Source organism: Barbatula barbatula (genome assembly GCF_947034865.1).
Source record: "Barbatula barbatula genome assembly, chromosome: 24".
NCBI lineage: Eukaryota > Metazoa > Chordata > Actinopteri > Cypriniformes > Nemacheilidae > Barbatula > Barbatula barbatula.
In genome coordinates, this window is record NC_136787.1 from 1,026,123 (window position 1) to 1,050,151 (window position 24,029).

Consider the following 24,029-nt stretch of genomic DNA (forward strand, 5'->3'; position numbering starts at 1 on the left):
CACTTGTTATAGGTGATTCAGGATACTGACTCCAGTACTCACCGATATGGTTTCGCAATCGGAACAACTCTATGTAAAAGGAAAGAAGTGTGAGACAGCTTTGGAGCAACTTCGCTGATTCATAACGGGTTCTCACTCCGCGTGTCTCGCGCTGGATGACGGTCGTGCTGAGCCTGAGCGGTGCAGGTACAGAGAAGTAGAAAGGACACCATTTGCTAAGCGGGGATGTTTAATTTTCATTCTTAACACATACATTTTAAACAACAAACTATGGTGTTTTGGACATTATTTAAACTTGTAAAACACAAACAAAAAATTCACCCCTAAAAAGGTGCTAGCCTCGCCCATGCCACTGAACCATGCCATACCCTCCCAGACTGCCAACCGAGCGGGTGGAATCAAAGCAATAGTAATGCAATAGCATGCACAGTTCTGCTCTGAAAAACAAACATGTTATATACCCAAAAATCATGAGGCATGAAAATCCCACTAGCTAATTCTCATTTGCGTTTAGAAAGTAGAAGGATTGTTCTGCTTGACAACATCAGTTTCTTCTTTGAGCAGTGACACAACTTCTGTGTGTTTCTGCTGATGTCTTTGGAGGCCAATAAACCTGTTAAAACTCATTCCACATGGTACACAGTAATACAGATTCACTCCTGTGTGTGTTTTCTGGTGTCTGCTAAGATGACTTGACCGAGTAAACGTCTTTCCACATTGTGTGCAGTGATAAGGCTTCTCCTCCGTGTGGGTTCGTTGGTGTCTTCTAAGATGACTTGACTGAGAGAAACTCTTTCCACACTGGGAGCAGTGATATGGCTTCTCTCCTGTGTGTGTGCGCTGGTGTATACGAAAACCTTTGGACCGAGAGAAACTCTTCCCACACTGTGTGCAGTGAAACGGCTTCTCTCCTGTGTGTATACGCTGGTGTTCACATAAATCTTTGGACCGAGAGAAACTCTTTCCACACTGTGTGCAGTGATAAGGCTTCTCTCCTGTGTGTGTGCGCTGGTGTTCACTAAGATAACTTGACAGAGAGAAACTCTTATCACAATGTGAGCAAACATACAGCTTATCTCTTGTGTGTGTTCGATGGTGTCTAGTAAGATGACTTAACTCTGAAAAACTTTTGCAACACTGTGTGCAGTGGTACGGCTTCTCTCCTGTGTGTGCACGCTCGTGTACACAGAGATGAGAAGAGTAAGAGAAACTTTTATCACACTGTGTGCAGTGATACGGCTTCTCTCCTGTGTGTATACGCTGGTGTGCACGGAGATCGCTGGACCGAAAAAAATTCTTTCCACACTGTGTGCAGTGAAACGGCTTCTCTCCAGTGTGTGTTTGCTGGTGGACACTAAGATGACTTGACTGAGAGAAACTCTTCCCACACTGTTTGCAGTGATACGGCTTCTCTCCTGTGTGTGTGCGCTGGTGTACGCGGAGATCATAGGGCCGAGAGAAACTCCTGCTACAACGTGAGCACTGATGCAGCTTCTCTTCTGTGTGTGTGCGGTGGTGTCTACTGATATGACTTAAAAGAGAGAAACTCTTCTCACACTGTGTGCAGTGATACGGTTTCTCTCTTGTGTGTATGCGCTGATGTACTTTTAAATTACTAGACCAGGTAAAGCTCTTCCCACACTGCAAGCAGTGATATGGTTTCTCTCCTGTGTGTTTGCGCCGGTGTGCAGTAAGAAGACTTAACAGAGTGAAACTCTTTCCACACTGCGAGCATTGATACGGCTTCTCTCCTGTGTGTATGAGCTGGTGTCTATTGAGATTACATAGCCGAGAGAAACTTTTATCACACTGTGTGCAGTGATACTGCTTCTCTCCTGTGTGCAAGCGCTGATGTACGCTGAGATCACTTGACTGAGAGAAACTCTTTCCACACTGTTTGCATCGTTGCAGTTTCTCTCCCATGTGTGTGCGCCTGTGTGTTATAAGGTGACCTAACTGAGAGAAATGATTCCCACACTGGGTGCAGCGATACTGCTTCTCTCCTGTGTGTGTGCGCTTGTGTTCAATAAAATTTGTTAACCAAGAGAAACTCTTTCCACATTGTGAGCAGTGATACGGCTTTAGTGCTGTGTGGATGCGTTTATGTGCAATAAGACGACTTAACAATGAGAAACTTTTCCAACACTTTGCACAATGGTGATTTTTCTTGCCTTCTTGGTGTTTTAGTTCATTTGGAGCGGCAGAGCAGAGATTATCAGAGGATAAATGTTCTGTTTTCAAGGTCGTCTTGGGTATGACGTCCATGTCCTCATTCTCAATCTATCCACATTTCAGCAGTTTTTCATACTCCTCATGATGACATCTTCTCATATGTTTGTGGAGATATGTTTGAGCCGTGTATGACAATGAACACACAGAGCAGGAAAACACTGGACATGAACTGTTCTCTAAAAAAGACAACAAAGAAAATTAGTAAATATCAGACATGAAATATTCTCATTTCAGATTGCAGAATAAAAGGCAAGACATATTGTTGTTGTAATATTACTTTGAGTAATGCAGCTTTGAGTGTCATATAAATCACGTGCATCTTCATACATGCGCAAGCTGTTCAGATATTAAGTGACGCGCGTCTTCTCCATACGTGCGAGAGCTGTGTGGATATCAAGTTACCCGCATCTTCTCCATAAAAACATGAGCTGTGCAGTTATTAAATCATGCACATCTTCTCCATACATGCGTGAGTTGTGCAGATATTAAGGCACGTGCGTCTTCTCCAGAAATGCGTGAGCTTCGCGGTTATTAAATCTTGCGCATCTTCTCCATACATGCGTGAGCTGTGCAGATATTAAGGCACGTGCGTCTTCTCCAGAAATGCGTGAGCTTCGCGGTTATTAAATCTTGCGCATCTTCTCCAGAAATGCGTGAGCTTCGCGGTTATTAAATCATGCGCATCTTCTCCATACATGCGTGAGTTGTGCAGATATTAAGGCACGCGCGTCTTCTCCAGAAATGCGTGAGCTTCGCGGTTATTAAATCTTGTGCATCTTCTCCATACATGCGTGAGCTGTGCAGATATTAAGGCACGCGCGTCTTCTCCATACATGCGAGAGTTGTGCGGATATTAAGTCACGCGGGTCTTCTCCAGACATGCGAGAACTGTGCATATATTGGGTCAGGCGCGTCTTCTACAGAAATGCGTGAGTTTCGCGGTTATTAAAGCTTGCGCATCTTCTCCATACATGCGTGAGCTGTGGAGATATTAAGGCACGCGCGTCTTCTCCAGAAATGTGTGAGCTTCGCGGTTATTAAATCTTGCGCATCTTCTCCATACATGCGTGAGCTGTGCCGATATTAAGGCACGCGCGTCTTCTCCAGAAATGCGTTAGCTTCGCGGTTATTAAATCTTGCGCATCTTCTCCATACATGCGTGAGCTGTGCAGATATTAAGGCACGCGCGTCTTCTCAAGAAATGCGTGAGCTTCGCGGTTATTAAATCTTGCGCATCTTCTCCATACATGCGTGAGCTGTGCAGATATTAAGGCACGCGCGTCTTCTCAAGAAATGCGTGAGCTTCGCGGTTATTAAATCTTGCGCATCTTCTCCATACATGCGTGAGCTGTGCAGATATTAAGGCACGCGCGTCTTCTCAAGAAATGCGTGAGCTTCGCGGTTATTAAATCTTGCGCATCTTCTCCAGACATGCGAGAACTGTGCATATATTGGGTCAGGCGCGTCTTCTCAAGAAATGCGTGAGCTTCGCGGTTATTAAATCTTGCGCATCTTCTCCATACATGCGTGAGCTGTGCAGATATTAAGGCACGCGCGTCTTCTCAAGAAATGCGTGAGCTTCGCGGTTATTAAATCTTGCGCATCTTCTCCATACATGCGTGAGCTGTGCAGATATTAAGGCACGCGCGTCTTCTCAAGAAATGCGTGAGCTTCGCGGTTATTAAATCTTGCGCATCTTCTCCAGACATGCGAGAACTGTGCATATATTGGGTCAGGCGCGTCTTCTACAGAAATGCGTGAGCTTCGCGGTTATTAAATCATGCACATCTTCTCCATACATGCGTGAGCTGTGCAGATATTAAGGCACGTGCGTCTTCTCCAGAAATGCGTTAGCTTCGCGGTTATTAAATCTTGCGCATCTTCTCCATACATGCGTGAGCTGTGCAGATATTAAGGCACGCGCGTCTTCTCAAGAAATGCGTGAGCTTCGCGGTTATTAAATCTTGCGCATCTTCTCCATACATGCGTGAGCTGTGCAGATATTAAGGCACGTGCGTCTTCTCCAGAAATGCGTGAGCTTCGCGGTTATTAAATCTTGCGCATCTTCTCCATACATGCGTGAGCTGTGCAGATATTAAGGCACGCGTGTCTTCTCCAGAAATGCGTGAGCTTCGCGGTTATTAAATCTTGTGCATCTTCTCCATACATGCGTGAGCTGTGCAGATATTAAGGCACGCGCGTCTTCTCCATACATGCGAGAGTTGTGCGGATATTAAGTCACGCGGGTCTTCTCCAGACATGCGAGAACTGTGCATATATTGGGTCAGGCGCGTCTTCTCAAGAAATGCGTGAGCTTCGCGGTTATTAAATCTTGCGCATCTTCTCCAGACATGCGAGAACTGTGCATATATTGGGTCAGGCGCGTCTTCTACAGAAATGCGTGAGCTTCGCGGTTATTAAATCATGCACATCTTCTCCATACATGCGTGAGCTGTGCAGATATTAAGGCACGTGCGTCTTCTCCAGAAATGCGTTAGCTTCGCGGTTATTAAATCTTGCGCATCTTCTCCATACATGCGTGAGCTGTGCAGATATTAAGGCACGTGCGTCTTCTCCAGAAATGCGTGAGCTTCGCGGTTATTAAATCTTGCGCATCTTCTCCATACATGCGTGAGCTGTGCAGATATTAAGGCACGCGCGTCTTCTCCAGAAATGCGTGAGCTTCGCGGTTATTAAATCTTGTGCATCTTCTCCATACATGCGTGAGCTGTGCAGATATTAAGGCACGCGCGTCTTCTCCATACATGCGAGAGTTGTGCGGATATTAAGTCACGCGGGTCTTCTCCAGACATGCGAGAACTGTGCATATATTGGGTCAGGCGCGTCTTCTACAGAAATGCGTGAGCTTCGCGGTTATTAAATCTTGCGCATCTTCTCCATACATGCGTGAGCTGTGCCGATATTAAGGCACGCGCGTCTTCTCCAGAAGTGTGCAAACTGTGTGGATATTAAGTCACGTGCGCCTTCGCTAGAAATGGGTGAGCTTAGAGGTTATTAAATCTTGCGCATCTTCTCCATACATGCGTGAGCTGTGCAGATATTAAGGCACGCGCGTCTTCTCTAGAAATGGGTGAGCTTAGAGGTTATTAAATCTTGCGCATCTTCTCCATACATGCGTGAGCTGTGCAGATATTAAGGCACGCGCGTCTTCTCCAGAAATGCGTGAGCTTCGCTATTATTAAATCTTGCGCATCTTTTCCATAAATGCGTGAGCTGTGCAGATATTAAGTCACGTGCGTCTTCTCCAGAAATGGGTGAGCTTAGAGGTTATTAAATCTTGCGCATCTTCTCCATACATGCGTGAGCTGTGCAGATATTAAGGCACGCGCGTCTTCTCTAGAAATGGGTGAGCTTAGAGGTTATTAAATCTTGCGCATCTTCTCCATATATGCGTGAGCTGTGCAGATATTAAGGCACGCGCGTCTTCTCCAGAAATGCGTGAGCTTCGCTATTATTAAATCTTGCGCATCTTTTCCATAAATGCGTGAGCTGTGCAGATATTAAGTCACGTCCGTCTTCTCCAGAAATGGGTGAGCTTAGAGGTTATTAAATCTTGCGCATCTTCTCCATACATGCGTGAGCTGTGCAGATATTAAGGCACGTGCGTCTTCTCCAGAAATGCGTGAGCTTCGCGGTTATTAAATCTTGCGTCTCTTCTCCATACATGCGTGAGCTGTGCAGATATTAAGGCACGTGCGTCTTCTCCAGAAATGCGTGAGCTTCGCGGTTATTAAATCTTGTGCATCTTCTCCATACATGCGTGAGCTGTGCAGATATTAAGGCACGCGCGTCTTCTCCAGAAATGCGTGAGCTTCGCGGTTATTAAATCTTGTGCATCTTCTCCATACATGCAAGAGCTGTGCGGATATTAAGTCACGCGCGTCTTCTCCAGACATGCGCAAGCTATGCAGATATTAAGTCACACGCGCGTCTTCTCCAGAAATGCACAAGCTGGGCGGATATTTGGTCACGCGCATCTTGTCCATAAATGCGTGAGCTGCGCATTTGTTAATACACGCGCGTCTTCTCCATACATGCGCAAGCTGTGCGGATATTAAGTCTTCTCCAGAAATGCGCGAGCTGGGCGGATATTAGGTCACGCGCGTCTTCTTCATACATGTGCAAGCTGGGCGGATATTAGGTCGCGCGTGTCTTCTCTATACATGTGCAAGCTGTGCGGATATTAAGTCACGCGCGTCTTCTCCAGACATGCGAGAAATGTGCATATATTGGGTCAGGCGCGTTTTCTCCAGAAATGCGTGAGCTTCGCGGTTATTAAATCTTGCGCATCTTCTCCATACATGCGTGAGCTGTGCAGATATTAAGTCACGCGCGTCTTCTCCAGACATGCGAGAAATGTGCATATATTGGGTCAGGCGCGTTTTCTCCAGAAATGCGTGAGCTTCGCGGTTATTAAATCTTGCGCATCTTCTCCATACATGTGCAAGCTGTGCGGATATTAAGTCACGCGCGTCTTCTCTATACATGTGCAAGCTGTGCGGATATTAAGTCAGTTGTGCGGATATTAAGTCACGCGCGTCTTCTCCATACATGCGCAAGCTATGCAGATATTAAGTCACACGCGTCTTCTCCAGAAATGCACAAGCTGGGCGGATATTAGGTCACGCGCGTCTTGTCCATAAATGCGTGAGCTGCGCATTTGTTAATACACGCGCGTCTTCTCCATACATGCGCAAGCTGTGCGGATATTAAGTCTTCTCCAGAAATGCGCGAGCTGGGCGGATATTAAGTCACGCGCGTCTTCTCTATACATGTGCAAGCTGTGCGGATATTAGGTCACGCGCGTCTTCTCTATACATGTGCAAGCTGTGCGGATATTAAGTCACGCGCGTCTTCTCTATACATGTGCAAGCTGTGCGGATATTAGGTCACGCGCGTCTTCTCTATACATGTGCAAGCTGTGCGGATATTAAGTCACGCGCGTCTTCTCTATACATGTGCAAGCCGTGCGGATATTAGGTCACGCGCATCTTCTCCATACATGTGCAAGCCGTGCGGATATTAGGTCACGCGCGTCTTCTCCATACATGTGCAAGCCGTGCGGATATTAGGTCACGCGCGTCTTCTCCATACATGTGCAAGCCGTGCGGATATTAGGTCACGTGCATCTTCTCCATACATGTGCAAGCTGTGCGGATATTAGGTCACGCGCGTCTTCTCCATACATGTGCAAGCTGTGCGGATATTAGGTCACGCGCGTCTTCTCCATACATGCGCAAGCTGTGCGGATATCAGGTCACGCGCGTCTTCTCCATACATGCGCAAGCGTCTTCTCCATACATGCGCAAGCTGTGCGGATATCAGGTCACGCGCGTCTTCTCCATACATGCGCAAGCGTCTTCTCCATACATGCGCAAGCGTCTTCTCCATACATGCGCAAGCGTCTTCTCCATACATGCGCAAGCGTCTTCTCCATACATGCGCAAGCGTCTTCTCCATACATGCGCAAGCTGTGCGGATATCAGGTCACGCGCGTCTTCTCCATACATGTGCAAGCTGGGCGGCTATTAGGTCACGCGCGTCTTCTCCATACATGCGCAAGCGTCTTCTCCATACATGCGCAAGCGTCTTCTCCATACATGCGCAAGCGTCTTCTCCATACATGTGCAAGCTGGGCGGATATTAGGTCACGCGCGTCTTCTCCATACATGTGCGAGCTGTGCGGATATTAGGTCACGCGCGTCTTCTCCATACATGTGCGAGCTGTGCGGATATTAGGTCACGCGCGTCTTCTCCATACATGCGCAAGCGTCTTCTCCATACATGCGCAAGCGTCTTCTCCATACATGCGCAAGCGTCTTCTCCATACATGCGCAAGCTGTGCGGATATCAGGTCACGCGCGTCTTCTCCATACATGTGCAAGCTGGGCGGCTATTAGGTCACGCGCGTCTTCTCCATACATGCGCAAGCGTCTTCTCCATACATGCGCAAGCGTCTTCTCCATACATGCGCAAGCGTCTTCTCCATACATGCGCAAGCGTCTTCTCCATACATGTGCAAGCTGGGCGGATATTAGGTCACGCGCGTCTTCTCCATACATGTGCGAGCTGTGCGGATATTAGGTCACGCGCGTCTTCTCCATACATGTGCGAGCTGTGCGGATATTAGGTCACGCGCGTCTTCTCCATACATGCGCAAGCGTCTTCTCCATACATGCGCAAGCGTCTTCTCCATACATGCGCAAGCGTCTTCTCCATACATGCGCAAGCGTCTTCTCCATACATGCGCAAGCGTCTTCTCCATACATGCGCAAGCGTCTTCTCCATACATGCGCAAGCGTCTTTTCCATACATGCGCAAGCGTCTTCTCCATACATGTGCAAGCTGGGCGGATATTAGGTCACGCGCGTCTTCTCCATACATGTGCGAGCTGTGCGGATATTAGGTCACGCGCATCTTCTCCATACATGTGCGAGCTGTGCGGATATTAGGTCACGCGCGTCTTCTCCATACATGTGCGAGCTGTGCGGATATTAGGTCACGCGCATCTTCTCCATACATGTGCGAGCTGTGCGGATATTAGGTCACGCGCGTCTTCTCCATACATGTGCGAGCTGTGCGGATATTAGGTCACGCGCATCTTCTCCATACATGTGCGAGCTGTGCGGATATTAGGTCACGCGCGTCTTCTCCATACATGCGCAAGCGTCTTCTCCATACATGCGCAAGCGTCTTCTCCATACATGCGCAAGCGTCTTCTCCATACATGTGCGAGCTGGGCGGATATTAGGTCACGCGCGTCTTCTCCATACATGTGCGAGCTGTGCGGATATTAGGTCACGCGCGTCTTCTCCATACATGTGCGAGCTGTGCGGATATTAGGTCACGCGCGTCTTCTCCATACATGCGCAAGCTGTGCGGATATTAAGTCACGCGCGTCTTCTCCAGAAATGCGAGAACTGTGCATATATTGGGTCAGGCGCGTCTTCTCCATACATGTGCAAGCTGGGCGGATATTAAGTCACGCGCGTCTTCTCTATACATGTGCAAGCTGTGCGGTTATTAAATTATGCAGGTCTTCTCCATACATGCGTGAGTTGTGCAGATATTAAGTCACGCACTTCTTCTCCATACATGTGCGAGCTGTGCGGATATTAGGTCACGCGCGTCTTCTCCATACATGCGCAAGCGTCTTCTCCATACATGCGCAAGCGTCTTCTCCATACATGTGCGAGCTGTGCGGATATTAGGTCACGCGCGTCTTCTCCATACATGTGCGAGCTGTGCGGATATTAGGTCACGCGCATCTTCTCCATACATGTGCGAGATGTGCGGATATTAGGTCACGCGCGTCTTCTCCATACATGCGCAAGCGTCTTCTCCATACATGTGCGAGCTGGGCGGATATTAGGTCACGCGCGTCTTCTCCATACATGTGCGAGCTGTGCGGATATTAGGTCACGCGCGTCTTCTCCATACATGTGCGAGCTGTGCGGATATTAGGTCACGCGCGTCTTCTCCATACATGTGCGAGCTGTGCGGATATTAGGTCACGCGCGTCTTCTCCATACATGCGCAAGCTGTGCGGATATTAAGTCACGCGCGTCTTCTCCAGAAATGCGAGAACTGTGCATATATTGGGTCAGGCGCGTCTTCTCCATACATGTGCAAGCTGGGCGGATATTAAGTCACGCGCGTCTTCTCTATACATGTGCAAGCTGTGCGGTTATTAAATTATGCAGGTCTTCTCCATACATGCGTGAGTTGTGCAGATATTAAGTCACGCACTTCTTCTCCATACATGCGTGAGCTGTGCAGATATTAAGGCACACGCGTCTTCTCCAGAAGTGTGCAAGCTGTGTGGATATTAAGTCACGCGCGTCTTCTCCAGAAATGCGAGAACTGTGCGTATATTGGGTCAGGCGCGTCTTCTCCATACATGCGTGAGTTGTGCAGATATTAAGGCACGCGCGTCTTCTCCAGAAATGCGTGAGCTTCGCGGTTATTAAATCTTGCGCATCTTCTCCATACATGCGTGAGCTGTGCAGATATTAAGGCACGTGTGTCTTGTCCGGAAGTGCGTGAGCTGCGCGGTTATTAAATCACACGTGTCTTCTCCAGAAATGCGAGAGTTGTGCGGATATCAAGTTACCCGCGTCTTGTCCATAAATGCGTGAGCTGCACGGTTATTAAATGACGCGCGTCTTCTCCAGAAATGCGAGAGTTGTGCGGATATCAAGTTACCCGCGTCTTGTCCATAAATGCGTGAGCTGCACGGTTATTAAATGATGCACGTCTTCTCCATACATGTGCGAGCTGTGCAGATATTAAGGCACGCACGTCTTTTCCGGAAATGCGTGAGCTGCGTGGTTATTAAATCACAAACAGTTTGATTTTGTTCCTCTTCACTGCGAGCACAATTTACATATCTGAGATAAAGAGGAAAAAACAAAGTCTGCCTCAAAGTGTCCTTTTCCCTTAACAATCCTTATTAAACTGACATGAAATTGTTCACAAAGAGCTCAGAAGAAAGAAAATGGACCAGTTTTAAGTTCTCTTAATTTAACCCCTCCCATCCAAACTGTTGACTGTATTCTGGTATCATTTACTCATCTTCTCACCCTTGGGTTGTTCCAAACCTCCAACTTAATATCTTCAGTAGACTACAAAAACAATGTAACCAGTATTTACTATTCGTTATTGTTAAAGGTATGAAAACATTAGATATTTCATGCAAACTTAAGCTTGATCATCATACTGTGAAGAGATTTGTGGCTGATTCAGAGCACAGCTGGATTTGTGTAGATATAGGCAGAATGAGGAAGGTTTCAGACAGAAAAACAATCATCGGTTTGAGACCGCAGCTGATTAAATGCAATTACAAAGCAGCAAACAGGTATTTGACTGAAACGGTTCCAGGGGCCTTCACATACATGAAAATATGAGTGCTGTGCAACTCATCAGTAAACTGGTGGATGGTGGATGTAAATTGGTGGATGGTCAATGTCAATCTGATTGAGGTGGCCAAACAAATGAAGCAAGGCGAGTGTTACTGTCCAATCAAAAGAAAGGCGGATTTGTTATTGACAGAAGCCAAGATTCTCAAATATTTAATGTTAAACTGTGTTGTCATATGAATGTTAGGACTGCTCACATCGCGTGTAAAAACACGTGCAAACCACTATCTGCAATCCACGCTTTTTCCTTCTGTCTCGTGCTTGGGAGTTTGCACTCCCATGGGTTCTTAGAGCGTGATTGACGCGCATCAACATTTATATCACAAACCGAGTAAACAACTGATCTTTATTTAATAGTAATAGTACTATTACTACACTTAATAGTAACGGTCTAGTTACTCACTTTCTAGTAGTGAAACACGATTGCTAATGGACGGATGGGGCCCGGTAAAAAGTTCTTGCATATGGGCCCAGACCTGACTTGCTACACCACTGCATCCAAGCTAACATCTTCAGTGTTCCACTGACGAATGTCACATAAGCTAAGAACAACATGAAGGGGAGCAAGTGATAAATCCATTTAAGAGGCTGCACGTATTCCAGACAGTGAATATCCCATTTCTTGTAACAACAATAATAATGATAATAGCATCTCACCTCATCCAGTTCGACTGTGTTTCTCTTCTGGCATCTATATATTCATGCATGTACTTTCTCTTGTATGTCTGGGAAATGAATAATAAACAATTTAAACTTGCATATATAGAAGTAAGATCCAAGTTCACAATTATGTTCATTATGTTTAATGTTTTAACCCAGGGAGTCCATATTCGGTCCTTGAGGGCCGGTGTCCTGCAGAGTTTAGCACAAACTTTGCTCAACATACCTGTAAGGAGGTTTATAGTTTTCTTTGCAAGACCTTGATTAGCTGTTCAAGTGCGTTTAACTAGGGTTGAAGCTAAACTTTGCAGGACACCGGTCCTCGAGGACCGACTTTGGACACTAACCCCTTTATGCATTCGCTGTCCACTGTAGTGGCCTCATTCTAAAAGCCATTTCTTATATATGGGGGCAGTCGTGGCCTAATGGTTAGAGAGTCGGACTCGTGACCAGAAAGTTGCCAGTTTGATCCTCAGGGCCGGCAGGTGACGACTGAGGTGCCCTTGAGCAAGGCACCTACTTGCTCCCCGGACGCTGCAGTGATAGCTGCCCACTGCTCCGGGTGTACGTGTGTTCATGACTTGCTGTGCGTGTGTTCACTACTCTCTGGACGGGTTAAATGCAGAGGTCACATTTCAGGTATGGTAACTGACAAATAGGTCACTCTCACATCTGGGTTTTGATGACGTCATTGCACATGAACCACTCCAGATAGAAGCTCCTTAACTCGAGGTAGGGCTGCACGATTAATCGCACTTCCCATTGCAATCATGCTTAAGTAGATCTCGATGGTGCGTTTGTAATCGCAGCGGCAGCCATTTTGCTTTTATACGCAGCTTGTTCGTGACGCATGGTTCTGTGATCAGTAGATAATGCTCTCAATACCAAGAACGCTAGATTGGACTTGGACTCAGGAGTCTGAACTTGTGAGGATGCAGTCTGGTTATATTAGAAATGCTTCACTCAGTCAAATACATGTAATCCCATTTCACTTAATAGCCTATTTATTTTTATGTAGCTTTAGGTTTAAACAAAGTTAAATGAAATAATATGACAAACTACAACAGTGTTTCCTGTCATTTTGATTTAAAAATATTAATGTGATTCTCGCACCATGACTGCTCAGTTTGTACGAGCAAATAATTTAGTAAAAAGTAATGTTACTCCAGCAGGAAGCTCTCAGGTACAACATTGAATAAAAAAAAGAAAAGTGAAACTTAACTTTGCCATCAGTCAAAATACGAGATTGCTTTGTTAATTAGATATTGAGGCTGTTTGCTATATGTCTCCAACCATTTAATTGGGAAAAAGTTTAAAGATAAAAGTAGTTCTGGTATGAATGGCATGGAAAGGCTAATGTACTTTGTTTTCAGTTTATGATGAAAGCATTTTAATTGTTACATTACAATTGCTGTTTCTATGTTGTCAGTAGTTTTTATTTAAAAATATTAATTATCAGACTTCTATTAAGAGGGCATTCCCCTAAAACCACAGAGCCTACATATATAATGTTATATAAAACATACATACTGTTATATAAAATAAATAGCCTGATAAAAGATCATATATTCATACACTATATACAGTAAACGTAAACATACTATTTTTAACTTAAAAGCTATTGTATCATGTATATTTGCTTCATAGAATAAAGCAAAGAAGCTGTGGAAAGAGTTGAATTATTGCTTATTCTACAAAGATATTTTAAAATGGCCTGGACATATTTGTTGGTACCCCTAACAAAAGATAATACATCATTGGATTATAGTGATATTTCAAACTAATTAGTTTCTTTAATTACTATCACACGTGTATTCAAAGGCTACAAGAACATCTCCAAGCAGCTTGATGTTCCTGTGACAACATTTGCAATTATAATTAAGAAGTTTAAGGTTCATGGAATTGTAGCAAACCTCCCTGTGTGTGGCTGCAAGAGGAAAATCGACCCTAGATTGAACAGAAGGATAGTGCGAATGGTAGAAATAGAACCAAGGATAACTGCCAAACAGATACAAGCTGAACTCCAAAAAACTAAAAAGACTGGAATTTGCTTAAAATCATATTGACAAGCCACAATCCTTCTGGGAGAAGGTCCTTTAGACAGACGAGTCAAAATTTGAGCTTTTGGATAAGTCACATCACCTCGATGTTCATAGACAAAAAGAAAATCAACACCATACAGTGAAACATGGAGGAGGCTTGGTTATGTTTTAGGGCTGCTTTGCTGCATCTGGCACAGGGTGCCTTGACTGTCTTGATTTTATTATGCACAGCACAGATTCAAGACATTCTGGAGCGTAACGTACTGCCCAGTGTCAGAAAGCTCGATCTCAGTTGCAGATCAGAGGACCATGACCCAAAACACACAGTGCTTCACTTTTTCTACATTTTGTCATGTTACAGCCTTATTCCAAAATGGATTCAATTCATTATTTTCCTCAAAATTCTACAAACAATACCCCATAATGACATTGAGAAAGAAGTTTGTTTGAAATCTTTGCAAGTGTATTAAAAATAAAAAACAAAAGGTGCCTCTCGTTTCCACTGATCTTCCTTGAGATGTTTCTACAACTTGATTGGAGTCCACTTGTGGTAAATTCAGTTGACTGGACACGATTTCGAAAGGCACACACGTGTCTATAGTTAACAGTGCATGTCAGAGCACAAACCAAGCCATGAAGTCCAAGGAATTGTCTGTAGACCTCCGAGACAGGATTCTATCGAGGCACAGATCTGGGGAAGGGTACAGAAACATTTCGGCACCATTGAAGGTCCCAATGCGCACATTGGCCTCCGTCATCCATAAATGGAAGTTTGGAACCATCAGGACTCTTGCAAGAGCTGCTTTAATACATTTGTAAAGATTTTAAACAAACTTCTTTCTCAATGTCATTATGGGGTATTGTTTGTAGAATTTTGAGGAAAATAATGAATTGAATCCATTTTGGAATAAGGCTGTAACATGACAAAATGTAGAAAAAGTGAAGCGCTGTGAATACTTTCCAGATGCACTGTATGTATCCTGATCTGAATCCTGTGGAACATTATGGAAAGAGCTGAAACTTTCAGTCTGGAGAAGGTACCACTCAAACCTGAGACAGCTGGAGCAGTTTGCTCAGGAAGACTGGGCCAAACTACCTGTAACAGGTGCAGAAGTCTCGTTGAGAGCTACAGAAAACCTTTGCTTGCAGTGACCGCCTCTAAAGGTGCCTCCGTTTGGAAGAAAATATAAAGATTGGACCTCTTTGGAACTAATTGAAAATCCCTGCCCTAGTGCATGTGCCTTGTGGCGTTCAGCGCACAACCCGGATGCGCATGCATCAAAGTGCTCTCATGAACATGCCTCTTAGACTGACAGGGAAGAGAAGAATCTGTTAATTAAAGTTATTAGACTAGTGAGAATAAGTGAGATGTTTATGAGAATGTGTCGACGCTCTCAGATATCTTAATTTGTGTTCTGAAGACGCTGGGAGGTCTTGAAACATGTAGAAAACATGAGGTTGAATTAAAAAAAAGACAAAATTTTGTGTGCCAAAAGCAATTTTGGGAATTAAATTGGAATTAAAGTTATACCATTTCTAATACATAAAATAAACATTTTATTTAGTCAAATTATAGTTTATAATACAATATTACATGGCTATTCTGTTCTATCTATTCTACTTCAGATTCCCACTTAACAATGCATTTTCTTGGGAATAAATCAAGATTTTTGATTTAACAAAGATGTGTGTTCCAAAGTTCAATATCGGGATCCCTTTTTTTCATTTATGATATCGATTTACCATGATTTTCTTTTAAACTGCTTACTCACTGTTTGGGCATGATTGAGATGACCCATTAACTTATGCATTGTTGCTGCCGTAAACACCATGAATAAAACCATGTTCAATGCTTGAATTTGATTAAAATAAAATCATTTGGAATTCAAGACTTTCTTCACAAACAGCTCATTATGAATTAAGACCTCAGTATGGCAGTGCGCACTAGACGAGTAGCATCTTTAACTTGCAGGTTTCATGCACTGAACCAGTGGCGGCCGGCCAATAGAGGGCGCTAGGGCGCCGCCCCCCTTAAGCCACAAAAAAAAAAAAAATTAAAACAATTAAAACAAAAATAGTAATAATAATGAGAAAAACATCAGTATGTCAATATTTGTGTGTTTTAAATATGGAATGCACCCAGTAATACATGTAAAATATGATACAAAATCATGTTTGCAACCTTTCCTCTGCCTGTCTGACCGCTTCATCAGCTCTGGGGCGATAGAGAAAGCGCCCCAAGGAGGCGGGTCTATGTAGCAGTTAAGCCAATTGCTAATTTAAGATATGAATGTATGACATAAAATTTAGCCAATCAGCGTTCTTAAATAGAATCCAAGAAGGGCGATCATTTTATCGCCCCAAGCCCTGATAAAATAAGGACTGGGCTCTAGGGGCGCCATTTTTACTAAACGACAATGGCGAGCGCGGACGTTACTCCTCCAAGACCCAACCCTAACTCGGTGAAATCTCTCCTCCAAGATCCGTTTGAGAGGAGAACTTTGTCAGAGAAAGTTCGGGTGAAAGAGCTGGGCCCAGATCAACCTGACCTCTCAATCAAACAGCAGGCTAGCGAAAAAGGGAAGCAGTATATGCGCGGCTTCTCCCGTAGCTGGTACACACACACACACACACACACACGTTTCTTTGTATATAGTTGACCTTAGCATAAAAATCATTCAGTTATATATGGTACTCTAAAAAATGTTAATAGTGTGTTTGCTAATATTACTGTATATATGTTTTGTATCAATTAATTGTTGCAGTTCTGGAGCACATTAACAATTAGTTACATTTAGTTTGATCATAAAATACTTTATGCTATTCTTCCAGTCAAAGGTTTGAGTTCAGCCACTTGATATCCATTTCTATATTATACATCCTTTATACAGTGTAAGAATTCCTATAAACTTTATAATAATTTAATGTTATTGTCCACTTTCCACTCTGTTCTGACAGCATGCATATTGTGTTGCCTATTTACTACCAATGGCACCAACAGCCTTTCCAAAAGATGTTACTTATATGTAGAAATAGTCAATTGTTTACAAGTTCCGTTTAAATGCAAATAAAAGGCTTGTGTTTGTGCATCATGATGTTTATGTTTTTGTGTACGAATGCCTCAACTTTTTAATATTGGCATTAAATAATTACTGAATTTTTCACTGAGCACTGCTGTCCTGCAGTTTGTGTTAAATTTTATTGCGATGGTTACGGAAACAAAAAAGTATGGCACAGCCCCACCGAGAATATTTTTCACCAGCCGCCACTGCACTGAACATGTCTGTAATTTAATGTGAGCTCAAATTAAACTCAAATTCATGCAGCAGTAAAACATGTGGCTCTTAAACATTAATCAGTGAATAGGAATACGTGGCAGCTGGGTGCTGCACAAAGAAAACACAGGCTCATCGAGAAGAACTTTAAAAGTGTGAATTGGGTTACTACGTTGCATATATGTGACTATGGACCACAAAACCTTAAGTTTTAAGTCTTAAGTAGCAAGGGAACATTTTAGTAATAGAAGTCCATCCAAAAATCTAATTTGTGTGACTTTTTACTCACCCACATGACATTAATGACGTTTTTTTAGATCTCCCGGCGTCTTTTGAGTAGAATTAAATATATTTTAGGGACATCCGTGTGATTTCCAGGCCTCAGAGACAAGATGGTTACAGTTGTTGTCAAGGTCCAGAAAAGTACTAAAGACATGGTTAAATATGTCCATCCGCTCATAGTAGATCGATCAAATTATTTTGAAGCAATGAGAATACTTTATGCTAAAAACTAAACAAAATAACGACTTGAATCGATATATTCTCCTGTCTTGTCAGCCTATGGCACGCATGTGTGTTATCTGAATAAGGCGTATTTCAGTGTTTTTACAAATACTTTTTCAATATTTTACAAGATTGGCTTTTAGATATTAAATTAGTGATCAATAATATATTATGTTTATTGATTCTAGACAGAAACCTAAATCCATAACTTGTTCCTGTGTTGTTTCATGTTTCAAATCACATTTAATTATCAAAATTTAATTAATAAAAAGAAAATTATATCTTGAAAGCACTGCAACTCACTTTAGATAAAACAGTCTGCTAAATGTGTAAATGTCATTTTGTATAACGTCAAGTCATTGTTGGTGTTAGTACTCTACATCTCTCAAAAACTCATAGTTTCTGTGTGATAAAACATTTCTCTGTGAAAAAAATGCCTTTCCGGCAACAAGCTCACCATAGACGAGTATCCACTGCTGACACCTTCCTCCACTTTGCTAACTTCTGCCTCATGAGGGCCAAAATGTGCTCCGACTGGAAGAATCTTCCCCTGGTTAAACACCCCGAGTCCTGCGTTGGGAATATCGGATGTCCGAACCTCAAGTCCAGCAGGAAGGGTAAGTCTGGCCCGTTCTGCAGCCCCCACAGACACAACGGTGTCAGGAATGAACAATGGAGCACCATGAACATCACATTCACCGATGAAAAATGACTGACACTTCACAATCTGTGTAAATATACAACAAAAACAGTTTAAAAGATTTTAAAATGACAGTTCTAATGACATTGCTTATTTTTCTCTAGAGAAATACAAAAGTGCAAAACAAAATGTTTCAGGTCATGTATGTAACCTGGTTTCCTGAAAGGGGAATGAGACATTGCGTCATTGTGTTGATGCAATGGTAACCTGGGTGCACTGGTGTCTGAAGCTTATTTACAGGCAGCCAAAAGATCATGGGAAACCAAATAAGGATGTTCCAAGATAACCAAAGACGGTCCAGTTACACACTATATTCACACTCATTCCCTCCGAATCAGCCAGGAACCTCAGATTCATATTTGATGAACAGCTGTCCTTCAATGATCACATTGCTAAGACAAGGCGATTCTGTTGATACGCCTTATTTAACATTCGCAAGGTCAGACCCTACCTCACTGAGCATGCGGCACAACTCCTTGTCCAGGCCCTGGTCATCTCAAGGTTGGACTACTGCAATGCTCTCCTTGCTGTTCTTCATGCAAAGGCTATCAAACAGCTGGTTCAAAACGCAGCAGCACGCCTCATCTTCCAACAGTCCAAAAAGGGCTCATGTGACACCCCTTCTCATCTCTCTCCACTGGCTACCGGTGGAAGCCCGTATCAGATTCAAGTCACTGATGTTTGCATACAGGACTATCACTGGATCTGCACCGGCATACTTACTACACCCTATGAAGAACCTTCACACCCTCCTACACCCCATCAAGAACCTTCACATCCTACTACACTCCTACACCCCATCAAGAACCTTCACACCCTCCTACACCCCATCAAGAACCTTCACACCCTCCTACACTCCTACACCCCATCAAGAACCTTCACACCCTCCTACACTCCTACACTCCTACACCCCATCAAGAACCTTCACACCCTCCTACACTCCTACACCCCATCAAGAACCCTGCGTTCAGCAAACCAGCGGCGTCTTGTAATGTCTTCTCATAAGGGCATTAAATCTCTTTCATTCTCCTTCACAACTCCTTCCTGGTGGAACATTCTTCCTAACTCCGGTCAACCAGATCTCTCACAACCTTCAAAAACCGACTTAAAACACACCTCTTCTGTGAATACTGGACAGACAAATGAGAAACATATACTCAAACCATTGTTATCATATGATAGCTCTTCTCATTCTGAACAACTTTGCCTCTGGAAAGACTTCTGTCGATTGAACGGTTTGCGAGTTATCGCTGACGATGTCAAAAACCTACTTTCGCGAACTAGTCCTTGGTTTTTCGACCGATCGGATCCAAACCAATGCAGATAACATCCCTGGAGTGTGAATGTAAATAATTATCGAGAAATAGTTGAATTTTCCTTTCACTGTCGCTTAGGGGCGTAAACATTTTAAATAGGCGGAGCCTATTACATTAAAATGCCCATAACTCAAGCACTATTAGAGATATCATCATGGGGCTTGGAAAAAATGTGTAGATCATCACTCCGAGATGACTTACAAAATACCGCTGCGTTTGGACACTAGGTGGCACTATAACAGTAAAAATGGCAAAATTGACACATCTTTTGTTGCCTTAACAATTGTGTATCACGTGACATTTGACATTTACACAAACTATCGATATCATATAAAAACGCTCTCATAATTCCAAACAAATTTGGCTCTTGAACCATTGATGTCGATCAAACAGTTTGTGAGTTATCTGTGATGATGTTAAGAAGCTGCTTTTGCGAACTTGTCCTAGATTTTTCAAGCGATTTCAAAATTTCCACCACCGTACAATTCTCTGGACTCTCTAGATCAATAACTATCAAAAACATGTTCAACTTTTTCATTTGCGTGACCATTACAGGGTCCTTTATTATATTCAAGTGAACGGTGTACCTGAAAGCTCGCTACTCCTTAACAAATAATCCAATTGACTTGCCATTAAGTACAATCATACATCTTATTACACTAAACAAGCAGGTTAAATATGATGGTGATCGGACAAGGGATACGTTTCCTGTCTCACAGGAACAAGGTGTTAGACATATAATGCATTAAAGATTAAACGTTGCTTCATATTTACACGTCTATAAATATAGAACATGTCTGGCTGGTTGTAAGATGCTGTTTTGCTAAACATAACACACACCTTTATTATGTACACCAGTTTAATTGCATGTAAACCAAAATAGCTACTCAGCAGTCACATGGCAGCAACTCAATGCATTTAGGGGTCATTTGGATGTGACCAAATGAACCTGAAAAGATGATTCCCCTCAAGTGTACTATATGTGCATATGTGTGTAATCATGCGTAGTGTCTGTGAACCGTTGCTGACGTATCTATAATTTTTCAGGCGTTGGGAGTATCGTCCACTTGGGTGTTTTAGGATGAGAGTCCTCGGCCTACTTGATGAAGGCAAAGCTGCTTTAGATGCCTTAAAAGTGCTCGAACCCGCTAAATGCTGCTTGCAGCTTTAATTAATTTTAAAGTTTACAAACTCTGATCACATGTGTAAAGTGTCAGTCACACACACAGAAACTGTATTTTAAACCTCTGATTAAAACTGGCCCATTAAACTTTTGGATGGACACTTTTGGGTGTTTTGAGTATATAAAACATGTCTTTATTAATAGTTATAAACTAAACATTGTGAATGAGAATATCCAACGGTTAAAAAATAGTGGCTTCAAGCACATTATTCTGCACCCAGGGTCTTTGGATAAAAGCGTCTGCTAAATGACTAAATGTCAGGGGATTTTTATTATAAGAACTGGTCTCATATAGCCTTCCACAGTATACAGAGCTAAGGTTTTTTTTATATAGAAATAGTAGAAAAGAGATAGAAGGCAGAACTTATGGCTCAGGTGCTGATGGAAGAGATGTGTTTTCAGCCGATTTTTTTTTAGATCTGCAGAATCTGCAAATGTGGAATAGACACCAAAAGATATGGCACCACAAGACATTTATTAATTTGCCGGGCGTAAGGATCTGGCGGGTACATATGTCTGCACTAGCGAATGAAGATAAGGGGGAGCAAACAAAGCAACAAAACATTTCAACAAAAAGCATTTCAACTCAATTCAAGATTAATCCATTACACTTCTTTTGACTTCTACTACAACAAACTGCTTCTTCCAAAAATCTGGGCCGAGTGCACCGTTTAAATACCTGGTGTTGGACACGCTTGCACACAATAACAAGCAAAAACAGGGGCCAGTTCTTCATACGTTGCTTACTACATTCAAGATCAAACGAAACATCCGAAAAGACCTAATCCTGCAAATCATGATCTGGATAAAACAGTACTTTGAACACACGTGTGTACGATTAGTATATCTGGATTAAACATAATATAATAAATTATTATATTTCGATAAATTTATCTTTAGTTTTCTTGCATATGGTTCCTTTTTGCTTGATATTATTACTAATAATTAGGGCTGTTATCGATTACGTCGACTACGAAAATACGTAGACGCGTCACATTTATGTTAATTGGAGTAATGGCGGATTCTGTCCCGGGCATAGTGCAAATTACAAGACAACCAACATGAGCGTGGTCTGGTTTTATTGAATATGTTTAAGTGTGGGAAAACTTCACACAGAGTTCGGACAAAATGGTGATTTGTTCACTCTGCAACTTAATAATGGCATAGCCTACCACGGCAGAACATCCGCGATGCAAGAGCACCTCAAGAGATAACACCCGGTGACTCTCCGACGAGCCTTTGTTACGGTCAATGACTCATAATAGACGTCACCCTAGAGCTGAAGCTATCGGCTAGCACATATGCTAATACTTTATGGTGGCGCTAGGAAACACGTCCGCTCGGTCCATTGATTCGCGCAGATGACTTGTCAGCTCGGCGCGAGCTCTGTAAAACCCTGCTGTCTCGTCCCACTTTTGGATTGTTTGGCTGCTTCCCATATAATAATGCTAATGTTAACCGCTAATGGTGCTAATGTAAGTTACTTACGGTGGCAGTAAACTTCAACATTAGTCAGATGTAATACTTACATCCACGGAAATTGATAACAGATAGTAAACAACACGTTTCCTCGTTAGACCTTCAATTTATACATTTTAGATTTTGTCATGCTTTCTCGGTTCATACATTTCATAATAAAATACATAAATACGTTACCCTTTCTAAAATACTATTATTGTTGTCATGCACTACCCTTTTGAAATGTAACTAGAACTTTGTGAAGTTACTTAAAATTTGTGACACAGCCCCCAATATGTTTAATGTTTTGTCCATTGCGTTTATGCAATAGTAAAAAAATTAGCCAAATAATTGAAGAAATGCGCTAAGCGATGTTCTGTCTTCAGCAAAGTGGTTTTTTTTCCGGCTTCGGCCAAGAATTTTTATTTCGTTGCATCCCCACTTTAAAAAAAATCACGTTTAACCTGGCGGACAACGGCAAACGCAACTATGTGCTTGATGTCACATAAAATGCACGTCTCTCCGCTTATTTATTCTAAAAGCGTCTGTTAAATACTATAGAACTACAACAGCAACAACACAGCGTGTCTTTAAACACATATCAACAACATACATGTATTATTAGTGATGCGTCCTACTATAGCGTCCGCTACTCACAACGCGTGTCTCCTATTTAATGTGCATTCGACTGTTACAACGGATTTAAGATTGAACCACTAACAAAACAACTAGAACGGATGTTGAAACATAGTTTACTGTTAACGATCATTTCACGAGCGAATAATCTGAGGTAAATCAGTGTCACCTCTCCTCTCCTCTGTTGTAGTTCTCTGGTGATCCGACAGAATGGTATGAACACGCTGCAGCAGTGCCATCGCATGAATGGGGAGGGAATGAAACGTTCCGTATGGCCGCTTTGGCGGAGGAAGTCCCGCCTCCCATTAAAATGAGCCAATCGTAGAACCAGAGCCGTTGAAAAACAGAGTAGCGACACTCACATAGACGTCAGTTGGAAGAATGGAATGCGGAAGTAACTCGAGTTATAGAGGGCCCTACAGTTCCAAACATCACATTGAAGCCCATTTATTTTGTTTCCCAAACACATTCGCAGGTAAGTTGATAAAATGAATCTCGGTAAAACTGATGTTTTATTATAAGAATGTTTTGAAACAAAATATTGTGTCTGTATGTGTGTTTGAATGACTTTCTATAAATAAAATGTTATCCACCCTCCCTGAATAAATTATAGGATAAAATCTCTTACTGACTGAAATTGTTTGTCTTGTTCATTTTCAGCGTTCTTTGTGGTGCATTTACTTGCAATCATTGATTATGTATTGATAAATAACTTGTGAAATTGTATGTTTATGTCTTAACATAATTTTACGTTGGTATGTACTGATGATCATAGAATGTTCTTATAGTATAAGAAACAGATGAATGCATGCACTGTATGTTTGCACTGTTAAGGTTTTGCACAATATGCATACTTCCTAGTCAAATTAAGAGCTGTCCTTCAATGACCACATTGCTAATGTGGCGATGGCCTACTGTGAAAGGAGATAAATCAAAGCATGAGCCGACTACGCCACCCCGGATAGGGCCGGGGACCCGAAATTAAGAAATCACCAAAAGTTCACAGGTTCGTTATTGGCTGAGACAGGTAGCAGACCAAAGGGAAGATGGCAAACAATTTATTTCACACACCATCTAAAATACA

The 24,029-nt window shown here is 42.8% G+C and overlaps 2 protein-coding genes across 2 annotated transcripts; both read right to left on the reverse strand.

Annotated features, from left to right (window-relative positions):
* Window positions 1-214: 214 nt before the first annotated feature.
* LOC306889348 (histone-lysine N-methyltransferase PRDM7-like) lies at window positions 215-23,368 on the reverse strand. Its single transcript, XM_079448167.1, has 4 exons — window positions 23,115-23,368; window positions 18,110-18,379; window positions 11,829-11,896; window positions 215-2,408 (listed from the first exon to the last, which is right to left on the reverse strand). The coding sequence occupies exons 1-4, from the start codon at window positions 23,187-23,189 to the stop codon at window positions 2,312-2,314; spliced, it is 510 nt and encodes a 169-aa protein (XP_079304293.1). The 5' UTR covers window positions 23,190-23,368; the 3' UTR covers window positions 215-2,311.
* On the reverse strand, window positions 511-2,265 carry LOC306889343 (uncharacterized protein; the record flags this gene model as incomplete). The annotated part of the gene is made up of 1 exon (XM_079448157.1): window positions 511-2,265. One exon carries the CDS (start codon window positions 2,263-2,265, stop codon window positions 511-513), a length of 1,755 nt encoding a protein of 584 aa, XP_079304283.1.
* Window positions 23,369-24,029: the final 661 nt, after the last annotated feature.

Coding starts and splice junctions, on each gene's coding strand:
- LOC306889348 (XM_079448167.1), bottom strand. CDS start 23,189: ATGCGATGGCACTGCTGCAGCGTGTTCATACCATTCTGTCGGATCACC. Junction 11,897..18,109: donor GCAGTGGATACTCGTCTATG/GTGAGCTTGTTG, acceptor TTCATTTCCCAG/ACATACAAGAGAAAGTACAT. Junction 2,409..11,828: donor ACACAGTCGAACTGGATGAG/GTGAGATGCTAT, acceptor TGTCTTTTTTAG/AGAACAGTTCATGTCCAGTG.